At 63.5% G+C, this 20,985-nt stretch overlaps 1 protein-coding gene across 2 annotated transcripts in view; it reads left to right on the top strand.

The window, feature by feature from the left end:
• SCUBE1 (signal peptide, CUB domain and EGF like domain containing 1) overlaps nucleotides 1–20,985 on the top strand; it is a 112,718-nt gene that overhangs the window by 77,676 nt on the left and 14,057 nt on the right. For both annotated transcript variants that reach the window (XM_016135765.2, XM_016135764.2), the window contains 7 exons: nucleotides 3,708–3,824; nucleotides 9,338–9,460; nucleotides 11,638–11,754; nucleotides 13,180–13,302; nucleotides 18,809–18,928; nucleotides 19,290–19,394; nucleotides 20,288–20,404. In XM_016135765.2, coding sequence (XP_015991251.2) covers nucleotides 3,708–3,824; nucleotides 9,338–9,460; nucleotides 11,638–11,754; nucleotides 13,180–13,302; nucleotides 18,809–18,928; nucleotides 19,290–19,394; nucleotides 20,288–20,404 — 822 coding nt within the window. The remainder of the gene's footprint in view (nucleotides 1–3,707; nucleotides 3,825–9,337; nucleotides 9,461–11,637; nucleotides 11,755–13,179; nucleotides 13,303–18,808; nucleotides 18,929–19,289; nucleotides 19,395–20,287; nucleotides 20,405–20,985) is intronic.

Here is a 20,985-nt window from a genome sequence, read left to right as displayed (position 1 = left end):
TGGGGGGGCGGCTTCAGGGAGAACCTGGAGGGCCGGCTCCCAGGGAGGGCCCGGGGAGATGTTTTCAGGTCTGTGAGACAGCGCTGCAGGGTGTGGCTTTGCCCTCGCCCCCTTCACAGCCCCGCGGAGTGGCAGCTGGACTCAGCCTCCATTCCCAGTGTGTGCTTCTGGGTAGGGGCGGCCCGCAGAACCACCCCCACCCTGGGAGGGGGTGGAAGCTGGGACGAACCCCCTCCCCTGGCCCCTCCCAAGCCAGAGACGCCACTGCTGCAGTCCCAGCTCACATTTGCTGCTTGCATTTGTCGTCAAGGGAGAGGACAGGATGCCTGGTTTCTGAACATGAGGCAGCTGTGAACTATGCCAGGCCTGGGTGGCCGCTGGTCTTGGGGAACAGGAAGGTGAGGCTGCTCTCCAAGGCACTCAGAGATGGGGGTCGGGGCACAGGCGCTGGCCGATTGCCATGCAGGGCGAGGAGCCTTCTCAGCAGCACCCAAGACGTCTCTACTTCGAAACCGCCATAGACAAGGCCCTTGGTCCCACCCAGGCCACCCTGTCCTGTAGCTGTAGACTTCAGTCCAATGTCTGTTCGCCTCAGAGTGATATGGCTAAGGTGGGCATGGCAGAAACGACCCACCCTGTGCTGCAGGGGTGCTGGGGGCCCAGGGTCCCCCCGAGGGCACCCTTGAGGACAGGTCGGTTGCTGCTTGCTCATCCCGCTCTCCTCCCCCAGCACAGGGCCTGGCAGGGAAGGCCCGCCCTGTGCGCTGGCTCTCAGCGCTGCTACCCCAGCCTGAGGCCACTGGCTCCCCAGAGCAAGGCCTCGGTCTGGAGGAGCAGGGACCACTGGGAGGCTGGGAAGGTCACACAGGAAGACAGTGGTGACCGGCTTAGAAGGGCAGCAGCAGAGCAGGGGCCAGAATCAAATGTCAAGGAAGTAGCGAGACCAGGCCCTGGACCCCAGGCGAGGGGGCAAGGGCACCTCCTAGAATGAGGCCTGGGGATGAAGATGGGGCTCTGGAGGAGGCGCTGTGGGGTGGGCGGCGGGGGCGGCAGGCGTCCGGGGTGAGCCAGGCTGTGCAGCCCCGGGGCCAGGGGGCGCTGGAGCCGGAGACCTGAGGCTGCCCCGTGGGCTGGAGCTGGACCGGCGAGCCCTACCCACTCTGCCACTCCTGGCCACGCAGCTCTGGGCAGACCCCTCTGGGCTGCTCCTCACCAGGGGGCGGAGGGCACAGAAGCCATCTCACAGATCTGCCGCACGTGTGGGGGCGAAGGCCTGGAAAGCTGAGGAGGCCTGGCGCAGGTGACCCCCCACCCCACATGATGAGCTGAGGGACGGGGTGGTCAGCCCCCGGGGGCCCACAGCCCCTCGCTTAAAACCTGAAGTCTAGGCACCAACCGTTGTCTGGGGCAGCGAGAGCGCGCGGTGTGGGAAGGGCTGGCACCGCGGGCCCAGAAAGGGGGCGGCCGCCCAGACACGACCTCAGCCCCCTCTCAGCCTCCATCCATCCAGGGGGCAGGTGGCCAGCAGGTCCCCGAGGCCCCCTGCTCTGCAGGACCAAGATTCCAAGGCCCCCAGGGGCTCTAGAGACAGGGAGGGCCTCCGAGACCCTTGGAGCCTGTCTGGCCAGGCCCTTGTCCCAGGATCGTAGCCCCTAGTGCCCACGCCACCCCCACCCCCACCACCATGGCGAGGCCCATTGGGCATCACGCCGTCACTGGGGGAGGCCACCCGGCTGTGCCTCTGTTGCCCCCCCACACACACACAATGCCTTCCCCCCCCCCCGCCTCTCCAAGGCCTGAGCCTTCATCACCTGCACCCGGAAACAGGCTGCCCCACCTGGAAGGCTGAAACGGCTCCTGCAGATGAATGTTAGCTCCTTGATTTGGGGGCGGGAGGTAGGTTTTCCTCCTCTGCTTGTAACCCCAGGAGAGCAACTGCTACAGGTCAGGACATGGGCCAGGCGCTGGGGAGCGGGCAGTATGTTTGATCACCTCCGCCCTGGAAGGGAAGGATTATCATCCTCATCTGCCAGGTGTGGGTGCTAAGGTCCAGCCCCGAGGGGTGACCTACCTGGGTCACTCAGTGGCAGAGCCGGGATTTACCCTTGGCCTGCCCAGCACCAAGCCACCCCAGTAGACGGTCCAGTGGCGAGACGGGAGGGCATGAGCAGGCTGTGTGCTGGTCAGAACGTGGCCCGTGCCAACGCGGAGGCCAGCCTGCCTGAGCACAGGGAAGGGGCTGCTTTCTGCGTCTGGGGAGGCGGTCTTTGAGATGGGCCTTGAGACGTGAGCAGGCAGGAGGCCTCTGAGCCACCGGGTCAGCACGCGAGGGCGGGGAGGCTCACGGCTGGAAGGTCAGGGCTTGCGGAGACGCACCGGGAGACAGGCCAGGAGGAGGCGGGGACAGGGACTCCGACGGCAGCGGGCGCATCTCCCGTCATGGCGCAGCCGTTAGTCTCAGAAGGCTTGGAGGTCGCCTGCATCAGGCAGCCCCCGGGCCAGTGCACCAGCACAGCCACCCCGGGGATCAGAGTCACCTCACACAAGCGCAGGGGAGTCAGCTTTCCTCCCCTGCCAGCCCTGCCCACCCCTCACAAGTCGAAGTTCGAAGGGAAGCTGCCACGATCGTGGTCTCAGTGGCAGCCGGGACTCCCGGCAGCTGGGGGTGTGTATTCATTCGGTCGTCACGCCTTCATTCATCCCCAGACTCCTCCCAGGGAGAGCGGGAGGCAGCTCGCCGCACTCAGACACCACAGAGGGACAGACGATTGATTATCCAGGGAACCTTAGGGAAAAGGCCGTCCAGGGCCAGACTCAGGAGAGCTCGGCAGGCAGGCAGGCAGGGGGCCTCGGGTTATAGAAGGGCAGGGCCCATGGGCTCTTCACTGCCTAGTGGCCCAGAGAAGAGGGGAGCCCACGCAGGTGCAGGTCCCACAAGGCCAAAGCTCGCCAGACGCTCGAAGAAACCCAGATTGAAAGGCTCAGAGGTCCGGGACCGGGCTCCTCTGTGTGCAGGCCACCTGCACCCTGGTGACCCGGTTCTGCAGGCCTGGGGAAGATCACTCTCACCACACGACAGGTTCAGTGACCTCAGTTATGTCCCAGCCACTCCAGCGCCTTTGATTTTGCAAAAGAGGGGAAAAAATGGCCCTAGACAAGCTTCAAGTGGACAAAAACCAGACGCCTTTGGCGTATCATTCAGTAAGAACAGATGTTGGGCTGGGAGCCTCATCGGGGTGATGGATGGTGTGCGGGCTCCGAGGACCTCCCCTTGTGACTCTGCGGCTAGGGCCACAGGCCATTCAGTGCTGAGATGAGTTCGGGAGCCCCAGCGAGTGCCCGTCTGGGTCTGGAGTGCGAGGCCAGGCAGAGGTTCGGGAATCCGGCCTGGGCGATTGAGTACCACCAGCCAGGCCGATCTCAGCACTGGCCCGCGGAGTGGTGGTGACCCTGTCGACAGTAACGTTCACCTGAGCAGAGCCCCCTGCAGTTTGCAAACGGTTCCCCGTCCCTCATGGGTGTTCACCAGCAGCCCCAAGGGAACGGCGTCCTTCCCCCGTTTTACAGATGGGGAGCGCGAGGCTCAAAGAACCCGCAGAGCCAGAGCTCGCACTCAGGCTGCCTGTCTCAGGAGGTGCCCGTGGGCGGGGAGCGGGGGCGGCCTCTGCCTGAGGAAGCTGAGCGTGTCTGTCTCTTTCGCTCCCCAGAGACGTGTGCAGTAAATAATGGAGGCTGTGACCGGACGTGCAAGGACACGGCCACCGGCGTGCGATGCAGCTGCCCGGTCGGCTTCACGCTGCAGCCCGACGGGAAGACGTGCAAAGGTCAGCGCGGAGCCGCGGGGGCGCGTGTGCAGCTCCCCTCGCCCGGCCCGCCGCGGGGCAGCCAGAGCGGGGCCTGCGCGGCGGCTGGGCTGGGCGTGGGGCCGCGGGACCCGCGTTTCTGTGGGAGCGGCCGAGAGCGGGGTCAGCACAGCGGTCCCCCGCAGGGTTCCAGGGAACGTTGGTCCCACCTCACATCCGTGGGCTCCTGGGCCAAAAAAAGTGGGGTCCTTATATGGAAGAATCGGCCGCACATTGGGCTCCTTGACGGTGGGCCCCCCGAGGCCTCAGTGACTTGTGTGGCTTCCCAAGGGCGTGGGGCGCGGCACGTTTCCTCGCCCCGACCTTAGCTGTGACGGTGTGACGCGGGGCGGCTCTTACCAGCAGGGCACTGCCTAGTGGTCTCTGGCGGAAAACGGGGGGTGAAGTCATGGGGGGGTCTCGGATGCAGAAGGACCGCGACAGGGACGCAGGAGGAGCTCCGTGCCGACGCCCCGCGGGGCTCCCGGACGCCTCCCGGGGTGCTCGCTGCGGCACCGCTCCCCAGAGTCAGGGTCCTGGGCAGCCCTGCAGAGTGGGGGACCAAAGGCCCCCCACGGAGTGACGTGCAGCCCCTCAGGCTCCTCCACACCCGGCTCGCTCGGGCCGGCTCCCCGGCCACCGTGCCCAGAAGCAGGGCAGGGCCGAAGCGCGGCGGGAAGGGGAGAGGAGCTCGAACTTCCAAAGTCCTGCGAGTGAAAACACTGGCGGTGGGGGCCGAGGGTGATTTAAACAGTCCGAGGTGGCCTTTTTAAAGCCCGTAAAAACAGCGTGAGACCTCCTTCCTAGCCACCGTGCCGGGAAGAGCCTAGCGATTGTTGACAGAAATAACAATTCTTCCGCCTGTTTATTTGAAAATAAAGCCCTCCTGCAGCCCCTGCTCAGCCCACTCAGAGCCAGGTACATCCCTAGCGGGCAGGCGGGCAGGCGAGTGGTGTCTGAGGCCTCACCACATGGACTCGATGCCAGGACAGCCTGGGGTGCGCCACGGCCGCGGCCATCCTCCCCGCCCGCCAGTGTCAGCGGGCCTGGCCATTTGCCCTTGGAGCCCTACAGGAGAGGGTGGGACCAGGCCACTCTGCCCCCCTCCAAGGCGCAGCAGTGACCTGAGGACCAGAGGGTGCGGCTCAGTTCCTGAGAGGAGGCCAGGGGTTCACTGAGAGCCAACCTGTCCGGGCCAGAAAGTGGCCTTAGCTAAGGACCCAAGAGGAGCACCCGAGAGGTGGCTCTGACTGCTGGCCCCAGGGGCATCTGTCCCCACCCCACACCCCCTCGTGTCTACAGGAGGTGTTGAGGGGAGCTGTCCAGGCAGCCCCAGGCTCATCCGTCCAAGGCCCCCACTGCATTTCCGGTGGCTCCTCTCAAGACAGTCGGAGCCTTTTCCGGAGCTGCGCCTGCTCGGCCCCTAACGCCGGGACTAACCTCAGCCCCGCCGCCTGCAGCCCGGAAGTCCCCTCGCTCACTCCCACTCCAGACGGGCTTCCAGGCTCCTCCCGTGTGCGGGTGCTGGAGATTCGGGTGAACGAGACAATGCCTGCTTCTGGGGACCTTCTATTGAGCGTAGAAGACAGATCGTCATTTTTTGAAATCACCGGGGTAAACGTGTATCACAGACTGCTTGGCGCCAGACAGAGAAGGCCAGCCTGGCAGCAGAGCGGGGCGCAGGCCCGGCCTGGGCTGGGGGAGGCAGAGGGGGCGCCGGGGAGAGGGCTTAATCACGGCAGCACCTCCAGCAGCACGTGACTGCTGTGCAGAGGCCCGGGGTTCAAGGACCCAAAGGTAGCCGGTGTGCCGAGACGCTGGGCCAGATGGCGCTGCCCCTGTGGGCCCGGGAAGGGGTCGGCCTGCCATTTCCCAGCCTCCGCGAGGCCCCAGAAGCTCCCGGGCACAGACCCGGGGTCCCTGAGCCGATCCCCGGACGCCGCTCGGACGAGGTCTCTGAGCAGGGTCCGGAAGAGCAGTGGCCCCGCCGCTGCCGTCACCCAGGCTTGTGACGACGCTGGCTTGGGCCGGGGGGGGGGGGGGGGGAGCAGTGGAGGCGAAGAGAGCGGTCGGAGTGTCGTCATGGCGTTAGAATTTAAGGACCGGGAGGAGGGGGCGAGGCCGGCCTGACGCTGCGTGATGCGAACGTCATAACATCTTCAGATCGGAACCCTTAACGCCAGCGTGGGCCCGCAGACCCCAGGGTCCGGTGTCTCAGAGCCCGAGCTCCCCGGGCTCTGGTGGGAGCGGCGCGGGCCAAGGGTGGGGCCCGGGCAGCCGGGGGTTCCCTGCGAAGCCGAGACCCTGGCCCCGGGGTTTCAGCTCCCCAGTCCGCGTGCACACCCTGGTCTTGGCAGGGGCCCAGAGGAGGCCGTCAGAGTGACTTCAGAGGTTCAGTGTTTTCTGGAAGCCAAAAAATTATCGCCACGCAGGACCGATGGCTGGAGGGTCGAGGCAGCAGAGGGCTCAGGAGCCCAGAGCAGAAAACCCTGCACCAAGGGGTCACATGGGCACGTGGAGGCGGGCGCGGGAAAGCGGGGCTGTCTGGAGGATTTGCCCCACGCCCTCGCTTTCTCTCAGGAGTGGGGACAGTGCGGCGGTCCCCTGTCAAGGCTCCGTTTGGTGCTGCACCCACTTGATGCTGGGAAGTGGGCACCTGCTGTTGGCCCTTCTGAGAGGAGAGGGGTCTGGGGCCTCGACCACCTGAGCTGGAGCCTAGGTTTCCGCAGGCTCACCGGCCACTCCTCCCCGCACCTTCCAGAACAGTCCGGGAGACCCTCGCCCGTAGCCTGTTTCCTCCTCTCCCTCACCTGCCTTCGGCCAGGCCAGCCTGGCCCAGCAGCCTGCCTCCCCGCGAGGCCCACTCCCCCAGGCCCTCCTTCTGCGCCCACCCACAAGCCCACGCACGGCCCATGGGTCGCCAGGCTGCCCCTCCCCGCCCCCCATACTGAGGCTGGAACGTGGACCGCTGTGTGTGAGTGTTCCACGCAGCGGCCCGAGACCCCTAACTCCTCCATTCACTCGCTCGCGTACCCACCAATGCACTGACCATGCCTGGGCGGCCACTCCGCACAGGCCTCATGCTGGGCCCTGGGGCCACAGACAGACCCAGCTGTCCCCGCCTGTCCCTGAGGCCCTCTCATCGCCCTGAGGGCAAGTCCAGTGCAAGGGGGAGCAGCCTACTCTGGAGAGGAAGTCAGGGCGGGCCTCCAGAGGGGCACTCGTTCGCAGGCCTGCTGGAGTAGAGGCCGCGCCCGGTGAGGCGTCCGGAGCCTGGGGTGCCAGGGCAGGAGCCCAGCGTGCAGGAAGGGGAGGCAAAGTGGCCGGGCCCGGCTGCAAAGGGGGGGCCATGAGCCTCTGCACACGGGCCGGGCCTTTGCTCTGGGACAGCGGGAGGCCACGTGTGAAGACTTGTGAACAGGTCAGGGGCTTCTGGCTGCCTGGCAAAGGGTGCACAGTGGAAAAGGGGGGAGTCTTAGAGGGGCAGGAAGTGCAAAGAGGAGCTGCACCCCCGCGGTGACCGCACCGGACTGAAGGTCGAGGGGCTGCGTGAGCCCAGTGCACCGTCCTACATCCTGGGCCGGGGCTGGCGGGTGCTGCCCCCTCAGCCCCGCAGGCGGCCCGCTGCACCAGCCCGGGCCTCCAGCAGACATGCCTCCGCCGCCTGTCTGGTTGCTATGACAGCCCCTTTGCTAACAGGCCCAGCTGGGGAAGGGATGGGATCGGGGGTTCCGGAAGGCCTGAGGCCTTGCCGAGGAGGAAGCCCATCCGCATATGGTCTTGCCAGTGACGCTGTGAGCAGCGCCTGTCAGCATCCCGGTTTGCGGACAGGGGACTGGAGGCTCAGAGAGGCGCCTTCCCCGCCAGGTCACGCAGCCGGCCGGGGCAGAGCTGAGACTTTCCCCGCCAGGTCACACAGCCGGCCAGGGCAGAGCTGAGACTGGCCTCCCCCTTCCTGCCAGAGCCTTCTAGCCTGAAATTCCCTTATCTCCCATGATCCCCAGGGCAGGGGACGATGGAGGTGCAGGGATGTCCCTGGACAGACTCTCACGTCTGCTTTCTCTGGAGGCTGCGGGGCCAGCGTGGTACGCTGGAGAAGGGCCCTTGGGGACGGCTGGAGCTGGGCTCAAACCTGCTTCCACGTGTAGCTGCACCCTCCCCTGGGAATGGGAGATCTGGTCCCCCAGCCCTTTGGGAGACCCCACGAGACCTTGCTGGAACGCGCTTAGCCTGGTCACCATGGTCACCAGCACAAGGCGGTGCCCAGAGGCGCAGTGACCACCCTAGGGCCCTGCCGCTTACACTGGGTGTGGGCGCACCCTCGGGTGGCTCCGCTCCTGGACTTGGGCTTCAGAACATGTGCAGAGTTCCCAGAGCTGAGAAGTCGCTGATCGGAGCCAGCATTTAGTACGGACACGTACCCTGCTGTATTCAGACGGGCAGGGTCCCCCTGCCGACGGTGGCGGCAGAGCCAGGGGCTGGAGTCAGGGCCGGTGAACGGAGCGCCCCCAGCTGCCTCCCTCAGGTCCGCCTCCCCTCCCACCCTCCTCGTGCCAAAATCACCTGAACATGCAGACAGAACAAGTCTTTGGAGCGTAGGTGCTTCTGGGAGGTCAGCCGAGGGCATGCCCACTGGGCGTCCTGTGTTCCCCAGTGCCCCAGGGCCTGTGGGGTCTGCCCCTGCCCGTGGGGCTCAGTAAAACGGGGGCGGACTGACCTTTCTCACAGGGAGGTGATTGGTGCACGGGACGGGCGCCCGGACCCTCACGCTCGGGCCAGGCCCAACAGGCTCTGGCACCGGAGTTGGCAGCTCTGCTGGTACGTGGCCAGAGGCCAGGGTGGAGAAGTGCTTTCCGCTCTCCTCGCTGGGTGGGCCTCTTCCATCACTTCCTTGTCACCCCCTCAAATCAGGGCGAAAGTCGCCTCTTACTTCTGTTACTAATTGCCGGGTCATGTCCGGAGGCGGGGTGACCGGCATGGGGCCCTGGAGGTTGGAGCCGAAGAGGAAATTTGTAGTGAGAAGAGGCATCTCAGCGACAGGATCTCTGACGGCACACGGAGGTGTGCTTCTGGTGCTTGTCCGCCAGACCGGGGTCCAGGCTCGGGGTCCAGCAGCTGGCTCAAGGGCGCAGCCACTGGGAAGCAGCCTGCCCAGCCCAGGCCTCGCCACCCTCCAAGCCACTGCCCGGGATGTGCTGCTGAAAGCACGTGGTGGACGCCATCGTCCCCGCTGTCTTGCCTGTCACAGCAGACATCGTCCCCCGCCCTTCTGTGCCACTGACGCCGGGCTCGCTGAGTCCCTGGGGGGGGGGGGTGACGTAACCCATCCTCCTGACCCCAGCGGGGGGCCCGCATCCCCGGGCTCGGTTGGGGGACCTGAGCTCAGCCCTGGGCAGTGAGAGGCAGGAAGTCGGGGAAGGGCGGGTGCTGGGCCGTGGTCCCCGCCTTGCAGCCCGAGCCCATCCTCCCCGCCCCGCCCCGCTTGGCTCCCGCAGACATCAACGAGTGCCTGGTCAACAACGCCGGCTGCGACCACTTCTGCCGCAACACCGTGGGCAGCTTTGAGTGCGGCTGCCGCAAGGGCTACAAGCTGCTGACCGATGAGCGGACATGCCAAGGTGAGCCCCCTCCGTCCCCCAGACAGCCCTCGGGCCCGGGGTCCTCCCTGTCCTCATGGGGTCCTGCTAGGACGAGGCTCTGGGGGACACGGCACACCCAGGGGGCTTGTGCAGGCTCTCAGGAGAGGAGGCGGGCATGGGGGCGGGGTCCATCCGCCCTGCCAGGCTGGGCCTGAGGGAATGGTAAGTTTTGGGGTTCTTAGCATGTGCTCCTGCCCTCCCTGTCTTCTCTGTCCTTTATGACTCTAGGGGCCCTCAGAAGTCATTCAGTCCAACCTGTCCCTTTTATGGATGGGCACAGCCTGTCGGTGGCGGAGCTCATTATCTCCGTCCTGCCCCCCCACCCCCACCCCTACCCCCAGCCCCACCTCCAGCCCCACCTCCTTCAGTGGCTTCGGAGGTGGAATGCTGCCACCTGGTGGAAGGCGCCACACATTGCAGGTGCTCTTCAACAGCCCTTCCTCAGGGGCCTGGGCGCCTGCTAGGCGCAGGGGTGATGGAAGGAGGTCTGGGCAGAGGCCAAATGTCAGAGCCCCGGACAAGTCCAGCAGACGTCCAGGATGCAGTGGTCACCCGCAGGATGGGCAGTGGAGAGAGTGGTTAGGGAAGACCGAGGACGAATAGGCATTTTCCAGGAGAAGCCAAGGAGGCAAACGCGCCCAGGAAGTGGCACTGTTGGGCTGAGGGAGTTTGGGGGACCATGAAGAGCCCCGTGGGGCCAGCTTTGGGAGCAAGTGCAGAGAGCGGGGCCAGGGAAGCCTGCGTGACGGAGGAGTGGGCCAGTCACTGACGACCGTGTGGTCTCCCCATTTCGTTTCCACGGGGTCCCCGTAGTTGCAGGCTGCACATGGCCGAGCCCAGCCATGGGACGTGCAGCTCCCACCTGTGGGTGCAGCTCAGAGGCCCTGAGGGGCAAGGGGAGTGGTCCTGAGAGGAAGCGAGAGCAGGAGGCTGGTACGGGAGGGACCGGGGCCAGCCGGGAGGGTCCAGGGCCGGCCTGTCCTGGGGCCCACCACATGCCCCGGGCCGGCCTTTCCTGGGGCCCGCCGCGTGCTCCGGGCCAGCGTCTTCCTCTCAGGCCCTGGGGCTCTGGCGTGCCCAGCACCTGCTCCAGCACCGCCCCGGGCCCCCAGCGGAAGCAGGGAGGCATCCAAGCTCCCTCGTTTGGCACTCAGGACCCTTGGGATGGGGACCCCAGACACCTCCCCAGCCCCCCGAGCTCCGCACAATCCCCTGGGCACCTCGCGCTGCCACCCCCCAGCCTGTGCCGGCACTGCCCTCCCCCCACGCTCCTGCATTCCCGGCCGGCCCCACCCTTCAACGTCCAGCCCAGGTGCCGTGAGAGCCAACCCTTCCCACACCCAGGAAGAATCCCAGCCGCTGAGCACCCACAGCACGAGTCCTTCCTTGTACCAGTGTTATTACAAACACACGCACATAGTGAATGTTTGTGTGGTCCCATGAGCTGATGTAGTCAGAGAATGAACTCCAACTACAGTGCCCGGAGCCTCCATCAGCTGTCCCATGGGAATCATCTTCCTAAGAATTTGTGCCCAGGACAGACTTATCTCCTATGAGCATGTAGTTTCTTCCTCTTTTCTGGTAATAGCACTCTATAACCCTCCCTCTTTCCCTTTTTACCCTGGCTTCCAGGAAGCTCAGTAAAATTTCACATCCTATCAAGGCTACCTTGTTATCCCTATGGGTAGCCTATTTCTCCCCCTCCCCTCCTTTCTATTTGTCCTTTTTTTCTTATTTTCTCGAGACATCTTGGGGTGATGGGAAAACATATTTGGTCAGTACCTGGGAGGTTTCATGTCCCAGTTCAGCTGCTTCCCCAGGCCAGCCCCTGCCAGTTTCCCGCAGGTATGGATTAAAAACCACCCCTGACCACAGGTGAATGAGATATTAAAATGACAGATTTGTAATAATCCCTTCTCTTCAAAACATTTCTACCCTGCCCACCCCCAGAAAAGACGTGAGGTGCTTCCCAACCCAGAAACGTGGGGTTAATGGGGACTCAGCGACACCAGGCAGCGACAGGAAGTAGACGGGCTGTGCGCCAAGCCCGGGGCCCAGGGGCTGTCCATGCACTAATGCTCTTTAAGTGCCTGAGTGGCAGGCGGTGCCCCCGCCACCCGGAACTCCCCACGCTCTCTCTCCCTGTGGCCACGCAGACATCGACGAGTGCTCCTTCGAGCGGACCTGCGACCACATCTGCATCAACTCCCCAGGCAGCTTCCAGTGCCTGTGTCGCCGCGGCTACGTGCTCTATGGGACGACCCACTGCGGAGGTCTGCAGCCCGCCCACCAGGGCCACCTTCCCCCCGAGGCACGCGCCTGGCCGCACGGCCACCCTCACTGCACCCCACAGCCCAGCCCTGACCCTGACTCTTGAGGGGCCTGCAAGAGACCTAAGCAAGTCCAGCGATGGGTGGGCAGAGGGACTCGGCCAAGGGCAAGGCAGGAGGAGGGGGAGGGGCCGGCAAGCACCCCCCGAGTACCAGGCCTCAGCCAGGTGGTGGGCATAGGCCTGGAATCAGCAGATGCGGGGGACCTCAGTCCAGAAAGGGGAGGGAGGGAGCGGCCGCCACCCAGAGAATCCCACAGACAGCTCATTCCAGTGGGAGAGGGTAGCAACAGAGAAGGCCAGAGTAGGGAGACGGCGGGCGGGCCCTGAGGGCGGAGCGTTTGAGTCAAGTTGAGGGGAAGCCCGCCGGAGGGGTCCACGCGTGCAAAGGCACCGAGGCGCGGGGCGGCCAGTGCGACCGGAGCCCCGTGAGCATGGAGGGACATGCAGGCGGGGAGGGCGCAGGGCGTCGTGAGCCCCACGGGGGACTTGGCGTTTTCTTCCCAGTAAGGTGCGCAACCACTGGAGGCCAAGTTCGTGTAAGGAGACTGCCCTCGCCACCCTGCGTGGCACCCGGAGTCGGCTCCAGGGATGCGAGCTGCCGGGGCTCCAGCAGGGTGGGGAGAGATGTGGAGAAGGAGAAGGCTCTAGACGTAGTCAGGAGCCACACAGGATGGGACTTGGGGACGTCGGGGCCGGCGGTGGAGGTGGGGTGGCCGGGCACGGCCGCTCGGTCCTGTGTCGCTTCCTTTCTTGTGACCTGGGCCGCCTGCTGGGTGGCTGTGAAGGCCCGAAGGGATCAGGCAGCGAGGGGCTCAGGCACGGCTGGGGCTGGGGTGGGGCCCGGGGTGAGCTGCAGCTTCCCCTGGAGGAACCCCTCCCAACCTGGGCGCCGGCTTCCCTGGGCCTGGCGCCCCGAGTGCAGGCGGCCGGGCGCTCAGTTCTGCGCCCGCGGTCACGGAGGCCCCCCCCTCTGCCCCGCCGCAGCCTGTCCTATAGGAAGCAGCTGGAAAGGGGTCGCCCAGAGTCCCACAGTGAGATGAGGCTTGTGGTCCCTGGGCCAGTGCTCGCTTCCCGCCCCAAAGACCCGATGGGCACTTTGATCTGGTGCCACGTCTCTGTCCCGCCCCCAGGCCGGAGGGATGTGCGCTGGTTTCCGCGCAAGCCTTGTGTGCACACGCGTGTGTGCATGCATGCGTGCGTGCGTGCGTGCTCGCTCAGTGTCTGTTGTGTGTGGCCGCATGGGGCAGTCTCAGATGAGGGCCGGGGGATTCTTGGCCCTCCTGTCCTGGGCGGGCCCTGCCCTGCGGCCGCGCGGGGGCAGCCCGGGCCAGCCCCCTCCTGCCGTGACGCCCACCTGTGCTTCCAGATGTGGACGAGTGCAGCATGAACAACGGCAGCTGCGACCAGGGCTGCGTCAACACCAAGGGCAGCTACGAATGCGTCTGCCCCCCGGGGAGGCGGCTGCACTGGAACCGGAAGGACTGCGTGGGTGAGTGCCCTGGGGCGCCACCGCGGGACCCCGCCCCACCCACCGGGCCTCGGAGTCACTGGGCTGTGGCTGCTGGCACATGGCTGACGGGGAGGAGGGCTTGCGCTTGCGGAGAAGAGGGGACACAGGTAGGAGAGCAGCTGGTGTCAGCGCAGGAACAGAAGCAGACCTGCGGGGCAGGGGGCACAGAGGTGGCGATCTGGGGGTCAGCGTGCGCAGACCATAAGCTCAGAAGGACCTGGAAGCTTAGGGAGTGTGGAATGTGGAGGCCTGAGCTCCCGCGGCTCCCTCTCGTCCTGCCGAGGAAGCAGTGGTGAGGAGGGGGTGCGCGGGGTGCAGCAGCAGCAGAGCCTGTCCGGGGCACAGCTGGGTCTTTGCAAACCGCCCACCTGCCCAGGCCGCCTGCCCCACGGCGTCTGGCAGGCCGGGGGGCAGAGGGGTGGGGACCACCCGCACAGCGCCAGGATCGGGCGCCCTCTGCCCGCACTCTGAGCCCTGGGGCGCCTCTAAGCCGGGTTCCGGACAGTGCCCCCGTGGCTGGTTCCACAAACGCGTACTGACTTTCCACTGTATGGCGGGCCTGCCCTGGGCACTGGGCTGTCCCTCAAACAGCTCCCGGGTCCCTGCCCACGTGCCGTAACGTCCCGCGGCAGCCGGAGCGAGCCCTTTAGATGCACGTCGGAGTGCGTCCCTCTCGGCTCAGAGCCCTGTGAGGAGCCAGGGGGCCGCTACCCGGGTCAGATCGCCTGCCGCCCCCACCCTCACGCGCCTTGCCAGCCCCACGACTGCGTGGGTGCGGACCCCCCACCTCAACGCAGAGGGTACGCATGCCGCTCTCGGCCTGCGGGGGGCTCCTCGCTTCCCCGTAGGAGCCTGCTCTGTGAGGCCTTCCCCGAACACAGAGCCGGGGCGGCAGCCGCCCCCCACCCCCGCATCCCCTCCTGTCCCCCCGCATCCCCTCCTGCCCCCCCGTCCCCTCCTGCCCCCCCCGCATCCTCCCCTGTCCCCCCCGTCCCCCCCCACCGTCCCCTTTGCTCTCCCGCTCTCCTTTCCTTCCACCGCATTCGCACCGCCAGGCGCAGTAGCTGTTCAACGTGCCCCGGCCGCATTTGTCACGAGGATGCTTGCCGCGCACGGCCGCGCAGGGGTTTGGCCCGTCTCGTTCACTGCTGTACCCCCAGCACCTCGAACCGGGCCTGGCATTCGTAGACGGTCAGTCAATATCTCTTGAATGAATGAATGAATGAAAGTATCGAAGCCCGGACACATCACTTAATACCCGAAATCAGAAAGCTGGACATGTTGCTTTCTCAAGTAACAATCACTGCGCTGTTCAGGCAAAGTCCTGTTGGGCAAAGGGAACCACGGGTCCCGTCTAGAGCTTGGGGAGGAGCTCGCCTGGGTTGTGCTGGTTCCAAGAAGGATCAGGTGATGTCGGTCTTGGGATCATGGCACGTGCTGGCTGCTAAGGAGGAAGGGGTGACGCCAGCCTTGGTGGTCCGATCACCGAGCGAATCTGCTACCCGCTGGCTGACATCCCCAGTCTGGGGCTGTCATTTCATTCTTTGTTTTCATTAACAACTCGATTGAGACACAACTCACATGCCATACAGTTCACCCATCTAAAGCACAATCTAGAATCTATAAACGCAGTCTCGTGCAGTCACGATCACGTTCGGAGCATTTTCATTACTCCGAAAAGAATCCCCGGCCCGTGGCAATCGCTCCCCGTTCTTCCTCAAGCCCCCAGGCCTGGGCAGCCACCGTCGGCTTTCGTCTCTACAGATCCGCCTGTTCTGGACCTTTCGCGTGCGTGGCATGATGCGGCAGTGGCCTTTGGTCACGCTCCTTTCATTTGGCACGATGCTCTCAGAGTCCCCTCCGTCGGAGCGTGTGTCAGGACTGCGTTCCTTCTTATGACCGAATAACACGCTAACGTGTGTAACTGTACCGCATGTTGCTTCCCCGCCAGCTGATGCACACTTGGGTGTTTTCCACTTTTTGGTCCTGACTAGTGCTGCCGTGAACATTCATCACAAGTTTCTGCGTAAACATCCGTTTTCAGTTGCCTTCGGTATCCACCGAGGGGCGGAGTTGCTGAGTCACGTGGTCACTCTGTGTTTAACTTCGGCGGCCCTGCCGGACTGTCGTCCACAGTGGCTGCACCGTGTCACCGCCCGTGGGGTAGGACTCCAGTGTCTCCACACCCTCACCACCCCCGGTATTATCTGTCTGTTTGATGATAGCCCTCCATCTTAGTGGGCGCCAAGTGGTGTCTCATTGTGACTTCGATTTGCACATCCCCGACAGCTAAGAATGTTGAACCTCTTTGCTTGGTTCATTGTCCGTTATGTGTCCTCTTTGGAGAAATGGCTATTTGGATCCTTTGGCCATTTTTTAATCGGGTTAGCCGTCGTCATCATCGGTTGGAAGGCACTATAATACATTCTAGACACAAGTTCCTGATTAGAGAAGTGACCTGCAAAGGTTTTCTCCCATTCTGCGAGTTGTCTTTCCATTTTCTTGGTGGTGTCATTTGAAGCAGAAAAGTCGTTCATTTTCCTGAAGTCCAATTTATCTGTTTTTTCCTTTGGTGATGATTTTGGTGTCCTAAGAAGTCATCGCCTAATCCAAGTTCCCTATGATTTACACCTGTTTTCAGCTAAGAGTTTTATAGTTCTAGCTCTTACATTCAAGTTTGTGATCCACTTTAAGTTAATTTGTGTTTGTGGTGTAAGATAGGGGTCCAACTTCATTCCTTTTCATGTGACTGTTCATTCGTCACAGGACCATTTGTCGAAAAGACCATTCTTTTGTTTTTCCCCATTGAATCACCTTGACACCCTCTTAAAATCATTGGCCACAAATGTGAGGGTTCACTTCGGAGCTCTGCATTCTGTTCCATTTATCTATTGTCTGCCCTCGTGCCCATAACCCACTATCTCGACTCCTGTAGCTTTTTTTAATGCTTTTTATTTTTCGATTTTAGTTGGCATACTACTGGAGCTTTATAGTTAAGTTTTTAAATCATGAAGTGTGAGTCCTCCAACTTTGTGTTTCCAGTTCAAGATTGGTCTGGCTATTCTTGAATGTCCCTTGAATTTCCATATAAATTTTCAGATCTCTTCTTTTGTAAGGGAGTCCCATCAATAAACAGTATTAAATTGGGTTTTGGTACGGAGTGTCCCAAAGACCTGTTCTGGATATGAACGCTTCTAAAGTAAATATTCACAAGGTGGGTTTCTTCTCCGGGAAGGGGTGAGAGAGTTGTTCAGCAGTGATATGAGGAGGAGGGAACCAGACACCATAATTAGTTCATGGACAAGCAGAAAAACCACGGGGTGCTTTCAGTTCATAATAGAGATCAAACTGCACGTGGTATCCTAGACTTACAGGCGGTGCTGGTACGAAACCTGAAGATGTTTCAGCCACATCCGCCCAGGCAGGGAAGACAAGGCTTGGACATAGGTGTCTGTCACGTTGTTGAGTTTGTGCCCTGAGAATGTGATCTAACCGTTATGTGTTCATACCAAAAAAAAAAAAAAAAAAGTTCACAGCAACCCGCGAAGACTCATCTGGGCTCTTCGCTGGGCTGTCCCCACTGTCCTGCTGACGGCGTGGGCGTCCCGGCCCAGGGACTCTGTGTTCGATCACACACGGGGTCGGCATACCAAGGCTCCTATCAGCCACAGTTCCGATCCTGTGCCTGAGAATTTTCTGGAACTTCTACAATTAGCGTCTTGGTCTATCTTGCTGGCAGTTCCGTTTGCGGATCCCTCCCCACAGTACGCGTAGGAGCCTCGGCCGCAGGACAGGCGAGAGTCCCAAAGGGCCAGGCGCAGGCTGCCACCTGGGGGAGGAGGGACGGCTGTTAGGAAGTCCCACCACCTGAGCGGTTCCGGGAAACCACAGCAAATCCAGTTCGTGTCCCCCGAGCCTTCTACAACCTCCTGTCCCTTCTCAAACTGGCCTTTCGCTATCCTCATTCACATTCTCCATCAACCAGACCTTCTGACTTGAAGGCCAAAGCACCCTTTTCTCTGGTTGGTCCTACGGCCAGTCAGTTTGCCTCCCCCGCCCTTGCTTTCGAGGCGACCTTGAACTCTCCTCCGAGAGCCGTGATGTTCTCTGGCGGCGGAATTAACCGCACGCATAGTGCAATGAGAGATTTCACCCTGCCTACAAGCCGAGTCAGCTTGTCCGCTGCGGTTTCACGGCTGCTGGCGGAAGCCGCGAGACTCCGGGGTCAGAGACCGAGGACTCCGTGACCCGCAGCACAGCACGCAGCGTGAGCAGCACGTTCGCGCTGGTTCCCCTGGCTCCCCGCAAGTCCCGCCCCAGCAGATGCCAGCGCAGCCCGTGGGTTCGCATCACGCCGAGGATCCCCAGCGCGGGGAACGCGCCGGTTCCGCAGTGAACAGGGGCCAGCCTGCCCGCCGCCGGCGTCTGCAGGGGATGCTACCTCAGGAAAGCCACTAGTGTTGGCTTTCCCGTGCCCCCAGCAAGAGCGTGCAGACGCTCAGGGCCGGCCAGGGCGGTGTACCAGGCAAAGGGTGGCCCCAGGCAAACAAGGAGGCTGTGCCGTCCATCTAGTTACCCACAATTCCCTTGCGGGATTTAGAGAAAGTGCAGGAACCGCTGTCCCCCTGGAAGTTTGTGAATGGTGGTTCCTCCGTTTCTTTCTTAACCAGTGTGAGTGCGGTTCCTCCAGTGGCCTTTTTGGCCTGTATTCCCGCAGAGGGTTTTACTGGCAGTTTCTTAATTCTTTGGAAACAGAGGACTTTGGTCTTGCATTTATTTGGGAGGCCAGATGTTTCACCTGGAGGGCCACGAGTTTGTTTTTATTTCAAGATTCTTTACTTTCTGAGACTCCTTGACAATGTTCAGCCACACGCTGAATATCGTCCAAATTGGCAATTTCCCACTCCAATGCATTTTTCCAACTAAGTCCCCTGTTTCAGCCTGTTCACTGGAGCGACACCACGCTGTGACGGACGACACTCCCGAGACGTGTCTGTGTAAGCTCGCCGTCGCTGACCAGTTAGACACCTGTGAAGTCGGTTCTCACACCTGCCCTAACGGTAGAACTCTCGGTCTTTTCCCAGGCGTCTGGGGAACGTTTTAACCCTCAAGAGATAAGTAAGCACGTGAGAAACTCTGAAGAGCTCAGCCACTGCCGAGGAGCCTGGGCCCGTTTTCAGCCGTTGTTCCCCTCAGCTGGGCGTGGACCCCTCCTCTGGCGAACTCTGCCCCCAGGGGCATGAACCTCCTGGCAGGCAGCCTGGACTGGTGCTGGGGAAGGGGAGCGAGCCAGCTCTCTGAGGCCCACGTCCCCACACACCCAGGTGGACGTTTGACTCTGCCATCTCCCAGCCCTGTCCCATCAGGACAGTCTGGCCACGGGACAAAGGCGCAGCGGAAGCCCCTTTTGTTCCATGCTCAGGGGCCCCAGAAAGCCTCCACCTTGGTCCCCTCAAGCCCTCTCTTGTGTCTTCCTTCTCCTCAGAGACAGGCAAGTGCCTTTCCCGGGCCAAGGCCTCGCCCCGGGCCCAGCTGTCCTGCAGCAAGGCAGGCAGCGTGGAAAGCTGCTCCCTTTCCTGCCCGGCCCACACCCACTTCCTGCCAGGTAACTCGGGCTGTCCCCGGGGAGGGGGTGAGGGGTGGGGACTTCCCTCCCTGGGGTCCAGCCCCTGCCCCCTGCTGTCCTCCAAGAAGGAGCCTCACCTAAGAACGAGGGGCCCTCAGCCCTGGTCACTGAGTGATTCTGAGCAGCTGTCTGGTTCTCTGTGGGCCGCACGGTCCCTCTCAACACGTGCAGTGGGCCCATTCCTACCCAACCACCTACCCTGTAACCGTGTGGCCGAAACGAGCCCTACAGAGTCAGTCCTGACCTTCATCTCATCCAGTTTCCCCTCTGAGGCCCCTGGGGTCCGGGGGCGCTGGGGCGGGGGGGCGCCCAGGCTCGCTCACCACCTCCCTCTCCGCAGACTCAGAGAACAGCTACAGCCTGAGCTGCGGCGTCCCAGGTCTCCAGGGCAGGCCGCTGCAGAAGCACAACGGCACCAGCTCCAGCTCAGGGCTCAGCTGCTCAGGTAGCCCCCACCCCCGGCCCGTCCGCGTCACTCACGCCTGGGGGACCCCTGACCTGCGTCTAGCTAGCTTCATGCTGGGGGGCCCTGCCCAGCGTGGCCCAGGGCCTAGGGAGCGAAGAGCAGAGGTGGGACCTGGAGGCAGGCAGGCCAGGGCCCCGGCCACAGCACCCCAGCGGGTCGACGAGTCCGCACGCCTCAGACTCTGTCTCAGTCGGGTGAGCCACATCCGCGATGGCCTTTAGGCTCTAGGAGCCCCCGAGTCAGAGCCGTCCTGGAAGACGGAAGTGCTAGAGGCACTGCACCCTCGTGGCCTTGGGGCCCGGCCGTCCCGGGCAGCACAGCGCAGCCGGCTCCCCCACAGCAGGAGCAGGGCTTGTCGTCAGCATGCTTTCCTGTTCCGGATGCTGGGTTCAGTGACATGGACGCACGCGTGTGTGTCTCACGCACCCACGGTGTGATCCTGAGCGCCTGTGGTTGGAGGGTTTAGTCCAAGGGGCTGTGATGGGCTCTTCCAAGGAATCAGTGGCCTGGGTGCCGGCCGATCCCCCCACCCCTCCTTGCCGCCTCCGCTCTTCCGCCCCCTTTCCTGAAGGGCGGGGATGAGACCTGGCTTTGCCGATGGGGGAGGGGCGGGGAGCCGTCCTTCCCTCCTCCGCGGAAGACTGGCTGGAGGGCCCCTGGCTCGGCCTTGACCCCACCGCCCACACTGGCACCTCTCTCAGGCCTCGCAGGGAGAGAAAGAGGCAGCGGAGGTGCCCCCCCCCCCCCCGCTCCTGGCGGATTCGTCCCCTGGCAGCCCCCTCACACTCAGGCACGCCCTCCGCAGCCCCGGGCCCCCACCACCTCCCCGCCCACGGAGAGGCCACCACCTGGGGGACTTTGGCTCTCCCCAGGTGCCCCCGCCACCCCCATCAGACAGAAGGCCCGCTTCAAGATCCGCGATGCCAAGTGCCACCTCCGGCCCCGCAGCCGGGAGCCCACAAGGGAGGCCCTGAGGCAGCTGCTGCTGGGTGAGTGGGCCACCTGCCGCCAACCACACGGCGCCGGGGGACCCGTGCTCAGAGCTGGGAGCCAGGGTCCGGCGGGGCTGGCTTCCACGGGCGGGGCCTCTTCGTCCTCACCACCGCGGTCCCTGAGCCCTAGAGCTACACCTGGTGCACTGTCCACAGCAGTGGTGTCCCTTGGGAAAGCAGGCAGCAGGAAGGGGAAAACTTGGGTCCCCCAGCATTCCTGGGGTCCGTCCCCACCTCACCTGGGGCTAAACGAGCTCTCAGGACAAGAGCTTTCTGCACCGGCTGGCCGTGTCCAGCAGCAGGAATCACAGGGCCCCGTGACGAGTGGGGGCGGCCAGGAAGTCCACCCGGGCTGCGGCCTGGCAGGGGAAGGATGGCGAGAAGGGCCCAGGAGGGGAGCGTCTCAAACTCCCCAGCATCTCTCCTCTCACGCGACACCTCAGCACGCAGCAGGCCCCGCCTGGGTGAGAGCCGCACCAGGGACACGCAGGGAGCCCCCCTGTGCGGCAGCGTGGGCGACGCCGAGGGCTGGGGGCAGGGCCTGGCTCAGCCAGCAGCCCCTCCTGAGACCTCAGGCC

The sequence above is a fragment of the Rousettus aegyptiacus genome, unplaced genomic scaffold (genome assembly GCF_014176215.1).
Source record: "Rousettus aegyptiacus isolate mRouAeg1 unplaced genomic scaffold, mRouAeg1.p scaffold_m13_p_2, whole genome shotgun sequence".
NCBI lineage: Eukaryota > Metazoa > Chordata > Mammalia > Chiroptera > Pteropodidae > Rousettus > Rousettus aegyptiacus.
This window is presented reverse-complemented; position numbering and strand designations above follow the sequence as displayed.